The following is a 7169-nucleotide window of genomic DNA, read 5'->3' on the forward strand; positions in this document are numbered from 1 at the left end:
AACCCATGAAAATAAGAACCAACTAGCATAGGAAGGCAAAACAAGTACAACTTCAAAACAATCAACACATAGAGAAGAAACTTGATATTATTGAGATATGTAAGAGCATAAGTTCCTCTCTCATAATAATTTTCAGAGGCATCATGAACGGATTCAACAATATAACTATCACATACAACACTCTTTTCATGATGCACAAGCATAGAAAATTTATTACTCTTTATGGCATACATGTCAGCATAATAATCATCATAGATAGCAACTTTATTGTCGTAGTCAATTGAGACCTCTTCCAAAATAGTGGATGTATCACTAAATAAAGTCATGACCTCTCCAAATCCACTTTCATCAATATTGTAATAAGATTCAACACCCTCCAAAATAGTGGGATCACTACTACCTAGAGTTGACACTCTTCCAAACCCACTTTCATCAATGTAATCATCATAAATAGGAGGCATGCTATCATCATAAATAGATTTTCTTATCGAAAGTAGAAGGAATCAAAGGATCATATTCATTAAGCAAAGCATCCCCAAGCTTAGGACAAGCATTATTTCCAGCAAATAAATCTTCAAACATTTCATACTCATTAAACATAGCATCCCCAAGCTTGTGGTTTTGCATATCATCACAATCATTCTTATCAATAGCATGAATGGCACCAATAGTATAGCAAACATTATTATCATATTCTTCCAAGCAAGTGCCAAAAAGATTTCCAAGGTTATAAGCAATGTCATTATCTTCCCAATCATAATCATCACAACAAGCTATAGGCATAACAAAATCATCATCAGTAGTGCTCTCGGACATTGTGCCATAAGACATAGAAGCAATATCATCATCAAGTTCACCATCTTCCACAACAATTTTTGATTCATTTTCATGGGGCACAACAATAATAGGAGCAACATTATTTGGGAGAGATACCTTTTTACCTCTATTCTTTCTTATTTTCTTCTTATTCACCACACCATGTGTGGGTTTAATTAATTTTTTCAAGCTTCTTATTGATGAGATTGGTTGGATAGGAAGCTCCTCCATGTTACCTGATTCATCATAATAAACACTAGGAGGGTATTGGGAAATATTTTCCCTTTTATTATTACTCTCTTCATATTCTATTTGTTTTCTTGACTTTAGATAGTTGGCAATATAAGGATTCTCAATGCAATTTACCACACAAAACATATAAATTTCCTCTAGATCAAAATCAAGAAATCTCTTGAGATTAAATTTTGGATACCCTTAGTTATATGTTTCATTTCTTCATACCCCAAAAGAAGACTAAGCTCTTTATGATGCTCAATGGTAATCAAGTTATTTATGATGCTCAAGGGTAATCAAGTTATCACAAATTTTGGACACTATTTGATCATGAAAGAATCTGCATTGAAGATTTAAATGACCATGTTCATTGCAAAGTTCACAAGGATGGGGAAAAATTAAATCTTTCAACACAATCATCTAGCCTATCTTGCAACCTTTTCGTTTCTAAATATGTATGCTTCTTACAAAATCTATCTTCCCTTTCCAGTGTGCAAAGGCACTCCCAATTCATTCCACAAAAAGTGACATGCTTATAAGAAATATTTTTGTCATGACTTGTGCAATCACCATTAGCATTTTGGATATTCAAAGAATTCATACTAACAACATTGCAATCATGCTCATCATTCAAATATTTTGTGCCAAGCATTTTATTGACTTCTTCTTCTAACAATTGAGCACAAATTTTTGATGCATCATTTTCAAGAAAGATATTACAAAGATGATCAATAATATGATGCAACCTAAATTCCATTTTTATGTAGTTTTATTTTATAGACCAAACTAGTGATAAACAAGAAATTAAAAGATTCAATTGCAATATCTAAAGATATACCTTCAAGCACTCACCTCCCCGGCAACGGCGCCAGAAAAGAGCTTGATGTCTACTATGCAACATTATCTTGTAGACACGTGTTGGGCCTCCAAGCGCAGAGTTTTGTAGGATAGTAGCAATTTTCCCTCAAGTGGATGACCTAAGGTTTATCAATCCGTGAGAGGTGTACGATGAAGTTGGTCTCTCTCAAATGACCCTGCAACCAAATACAAGAAATCTCTTGTGTCCCCAACACACCCAATACAATGGCATATTGTATAGGTGCACTAGTTCGGCAAAGAGATAGTGATAAAAGTGTAATATGGATGGTAGAAATATATTTTTATAATTTGAACAAATAAAAACAGCAAGGTAGCAAATAGTAAACATGCACAAAAACGGTATTGCAATGCTTGAAAATGAGGCCTAGGGTCCGTACTTTCGCTAGTGCAACCTCTCAACAATGCTAACATAGTTGGATCATATGATTATCCCTCAAAGTGCAATAAAGAGTCACTCCCGAGTTCCTATTAGCGGAGAACAAAAGATAGGAATTGTTTGTAGGGTACGAAACCACCTCAAAGCTATTCTTTCCGATCAATCTATCCTAGAGTTTGTACTAAAATAACGCAAGCTATTCTTTCCGATCGATCTAATCAAGAAGTCGTACTAAGATAACACCAAAGAAAATTCATATTCATAATACTCAATCCACACAAACAACTACAAAGAGACCCCAATGTTTCTATCGGAGAAAAGATAATAAGAACGTGCATCCACCCCTATGCATAGATTACCCCAATATCACCGCGGGAACCCGCAAGTTGAATGCCAAGACACATATCAAGTGAATCAATATTATACCCCATTTGTCACCTCAAGGATTCATACCACAAGACATACATCATGTGTTCTCATCTCTGAATATTCAATCCGATAATACAAAACTACGAAGGGTAAAGACTCAATTCATCACAAGAAGAGTATAACGGGGAGAAATATCATATGATCCATCTATATTAACAAAGCCCATGACATAGATCACGAGAGAGAGAGATATTAAGCACATAGCTACTGGTACAAACCCTCAGCCCCGAGGGTGGACTACTCCTTCCTCATCGTGGTGGCCGCCGGGATGATGAAGATGGCCACAGGAGATGATTCCCCCCTCCGGCAGGGTGCCGAGACGGGGTCTAGATTTGTTTTCACGGATACAGAGACCTTGCGGTGGCATAACTTCTTATCTAGGGTAACCCCGATGGGTTTCGGAATATTTGGGAATTTATAGTGCAAAGAAGGGGTATGTGAGGCCATCGTGGTAACCCACCTGGGTGCGCAAGGGGGCCCTGGCGCGCCCTGGTGGGTTGTGCCTCCCTCGGGGCACCCCGAGGTGCAGCTCAGGACCATCTTGGGTGTTCTGGTCCATAAAAAAATCTCCAAAAAGTTTTGCAGTGTTTGGACTCCGTTTGATATTTATTTCGTGCGATGTAAAAAACAAGCAAAAACAGCAACTGGCACTGGGCACTGGGTCAATAGGTTAGTCCCAAAACTGATATAAAGTTGCTATAAAATGATTGTGAAACATCCAAGAATGATAATATATTGGCATGACTACTTCATAAATTATAGATACATGGGAGACGTATCAGCCTCCCACGGATTGATAAATCTTAGGTCATTCACTCGACGGAAATTTGCTACTGTCCTACAGAACTCTGCGCTTGGAGGCCCAACATGAGCCTACAAGAACAAGTTGTGTAGTAGATATCAGCATTCACATCCATAATGAACAAAGATCCAACACTCACGCAAAAGAGGCGAGTTGCAACGTACACGTGGCATAAGTCCTAGCGCGGATCGGCTCAGCTCAATAACGAAACATGACATGCTTGTGAAGCATGGCAAGGCGGTGACGGAGGAGTGCACATCTGTGTGATCTCTTCTCAATCTCTTAGTGGTATGTGGAACTAGTCCCCCTATAACTTTGTCTGAAACATCATCCACTAGCTTGGTGGGACTAAACTTTCCACATCCTCTTGTGATGCAAGAATGAGTCACAGGGGTCTCTGGGATTACTAGGAATTATTGAAAAATACGAATTACTTAATAGGCTAGGCCCAATAATTCAAATCGTTTTGGTGCAAACATGCACAAATTATGAAGATGTCTCACTTCTCTGATGTTGATGCTATCTTGAAGAAGAAGAAAACCGTTGCAATATAGTTCTATCACATCTACATATTCCTCAAACTAATGTTCTACTAATTCTAAATATACTAAACGTGGCCAGGTTTAGTTTACCAATTTTTTTTACTTTTTCTTATCAGTCAAAATTGGACCAATGGGTGAGTGACACGTGATTTAGTGGGGGATCTGGCCAGGTACATGGCTGGGTGCGCATAGTGACTGCTGCTTGAAAACATAATAAATTGAGGACTCAGTTCCCCATTGGTTGCATGCATGTCCCGGTCTCTCCTCAGTTCTCGATTGGTTGCATGTCCCGGTCATGGAGAGATCGAGTTGGCCACAACTTCTATTCTCTCTTTTGGCCGGTTCTGCATGCCTGCTTGCTTCTCCCTTCCAACTCTTGCTTTCTTTCTGCCACGTCCTCCATGTTGGAGTCGGCTGCCGCCTGCGCCTTCTGGTTTTTCCATACTGTCGGTTGCCGCTTTCGTATAGCCTTCTGGGTGTTTCTACAGCATGTGCGGTAGTTGTATTCAATTTGTGCTCTATCTTTCTGTTGCTTGCTATAAATACCGGCTGTGTCGTGCGTCCTTCCTCCATCCCAACTGCTCCTAGTTGTGCTCTTTCCTTTCCAACTAGTGGTGGCACCTGTTGATCCGGGAATGGTTGCTCCTACTTCTGCCTAGTCTGGACGATGTCGTCCTCCTGGGATTCGTGCGTCCGTTATTGCCCGTGTGCGCAGTGCCAGCATGCGTCTTCCTCCTGCGGATTGTTCATTGGTGACGGCAGGCGCTGTTGTGCATGGTCAGTTGCCTGGGGTTCATTCAGGGTGGTGTTTCCGCTCTGTGTCTCGCCGGCCGCTCCATTCTCGCTGGCCTGGTGGGTTTACTTACCCTTGTGTACTTGCAGTTCCATTCAGATTGTTCTCCTACTTGTTTATTTGGAGTGCGGTCCTCTTATTTGGTTACTTGATTTTGTAGGTGGCCAGCATTCCGGCTCGGACCAGTTTCTTAATGGAGATCTTGATAGACGCCGTCGTGAGATTTCTTTAGGGAAGCGGCCTGTTGATTGCACTGTTGGTAAGTGTGTTGGGTTCTTGCTACATATGGGAATGCCTCTGATTGTTTCTGTGCGTTTCTTCTTGCTGTTTTGAATATTGTGTCTAACTTCTTGCTTTCTTTTTGTAAGTTCCACCACTACTGTTGGTTCTTCTTCCGTGTTTGATGGCCTTGTGTTTGCTGCTCGGGCCGTCATTGCGCGAACTGGTGAGTTCTTGCTTCTTTTCTCTGTTTATTTTCTGTCTATTGTGTTGTTTCTCTTGGCTATTCTAAGATGGCTATAGTTTATTTGCTTTCTACTGCTTTTGTGGTGGTTGGTTTTCATTTTTCTTTCTTTGTGAGCTGCTTGGGTGGGTATTCCCGTCTGGTCCAGCTGATGTGCTCAGTTGTTTTCCGATCTAGCTGTTCAGGCATATGAGCTTCGGTCGGTTTCTAATGTGTTGCATCCAATACTTTCTTGCACCTTCCTTGGTCGTGCACATGGTTGACAGATCAATTGGTCGTCCTTCTACTCTTCCTGTTGGTGTCCATCTTGACTGTTATTTAGTCGGTGCTCCGTCTGTGGTAACCGTCCAAGAGTGGTGCCTTTGCGTGCGGCTGGTGCCTTTGGTCGGCCTACTCCTCTTGGTAAGTTCACCTTTTTTTACTGTGCCTGTGTCGTTGCTGTTACTGGTAATTTCCTTCTGGATCCGATTCTAATTTGTAACATGTTTGGTATTTGAGTGATGCCTACTCCTGTTATGGAATACTTTCAGGTTGTGTGCGGCCGGCGTAAGCGGGCGTTGATGCGGTCGTACTGGTCGGGTCGGAAAAGAGGTGTTTTTTTCTCCTCCCATCGTCTTGTTGTGTAGTTTTGTCTTTCAGTTGCTGCTATGTATGGATTTCATTTTTTTCTCCTTTGCAGTATGCGGGATGCAACCTCCCTTTCCAAAGGATTATATTCATTTGCTTAAGGGTAGGTACATACGATTTGTGGTTTGCATATATATAGTACATCTGGAATGTGTTTCCAATGTCGTCTATCGTCTTTCAGCCACTTCTAGGGGCCGTTCGTACTATTGCGGCCCGGATTTGTGTTGCCAGAGGTGCGGGGCTTTATTTTGGTTTCGTGAAGGATCTGTACACCATGCTGAAGCAACTTCTCACTCTCCTATTTACACGGGATGTTGTTGGGCGGGCATGATTTCGCTGCCGAAGTTTGGTGACTAGCCTACTCCTTTGGACAGGCTGATGCGCTTTGATGGGGATGCGGTTTCTTCCCAGTTCATGTGATTAATACGAGAGTACAATTCTATGTTCTATTTTACATCTTTGGGTGCACAGGTTGATCGTAGTATCAATGTTGGAGGTGCTCCATACGTTTTCAAGATTAATGGGGTGGTCTACCATCGTATTGGTTCGTTGTTTCCGGTGGAGGGTGCAATCCCCAAGTTTGTGCAACTGTACATGGTGGATTCTGCCGATGAGGTGGACTGTAGGCTGAATGTGTTTGAGGGAGAAGAAACTGCCTCACTTGAGCCTGATCCTGAGATTGTTTCTTCTCTGATAAACATGCTCAATGTGTTGGGGAACGTAGCATGCAATTTCAAAAAACTTCCTACGATCACGCAAGATCTATCTAGGAGATGAATAGCAACGAGAGGGGGAGAGTGTGTCCACGTACCCTCATAGACCGAAAGCGGAAGCATTAGGTTAACGCGGTTGATGTAGTTTAATGTCTTCATGATCCAACCGATCCAAGTATCGAACGTACGTCACGTCTCTGTTCTGCACACGTTCAGCTCGATGACGTCCCTCAAACTCTTGATCCAGCAGAGGGTCGAGGGAGAGTTCCGTGAGCACGACGGCGTGGTGACGGTGATGGTGATGTGATCCGCACAGGGCTTCGCCTAAGCACTATGACGCCATGATCGGAGGAGTAAACTATGGAGGGGGGCACCGCACACAGCTAAGAGAACAATTGATGTGCTATGGGGTGCCCCCTGCCCCCGTATATAAAGGAGGGGAGGAGGAGGAGGCCGGCCAGGAGGCGCGTGCCATGGGGGGAGTCCTACTAGGAG

General features: G+C 42.2%; 1 protein-coding gene across 2 annotated transcripts; it reads left to right on the plus strand.

The window, feature by feature from the left end:
• Positions 1 to 4653: 4653 nt before the first annotated feature.
• On the plus strand, positions 4654 to 6715 carry LOC123042068 (uncharacterized). Of its 2 annotated transcripts, XM_044464594.1 has the most exons (6): positions 4654 to 4930; positions 5032 to 5130; positions 5240 to 5316; positions 5590 to 5736; positions 5833 to 6064; positions 6143 to 6715. In XM_044464594.1, the coding sequence occupies exons 1-5, from the start codon at positions 4801 to 4803 to the stop codon at positions 5833 to 5835; spliced, it is 456 nt and encodes a 151-aa protein (XP_044320529.1). In that variant the 5' UTR covers positions 4654 to 4800; the 3' UTR covers positions 5836 to 6064; positions 6143 to 6715. The 2 variants fall into 2 exon arrangements, 1 of the variants encoding a protein (XP_044320529.1); XR_006418698.1 differs by lacking the exons at positions 4654 to 4930; positions 5032 to 5130; positions 5240 to 5316 and having other exon boundaries at positions 5590 to 5925; positions 6014 to 6064; positions 6143 to 6517.
• Positions 6716 to 7169: the final 454 nt, after the last annotated feature.

Source organism: Triticum aestivum, chromosome 2B, assembly GCF_018294505.1.
Source record: "Triticum aestivum cultivar Chinese Spring chromosome 2B, IWGSC CS RefSeq v2.1, whole genome shotgun sequence".
Taxonomy (NCBI): Eukaryota; Viridiplantae; Streptophyta; class Magnoliopsida; order Poales; family Poaceae; genus Triticum; species Triticum aestivum.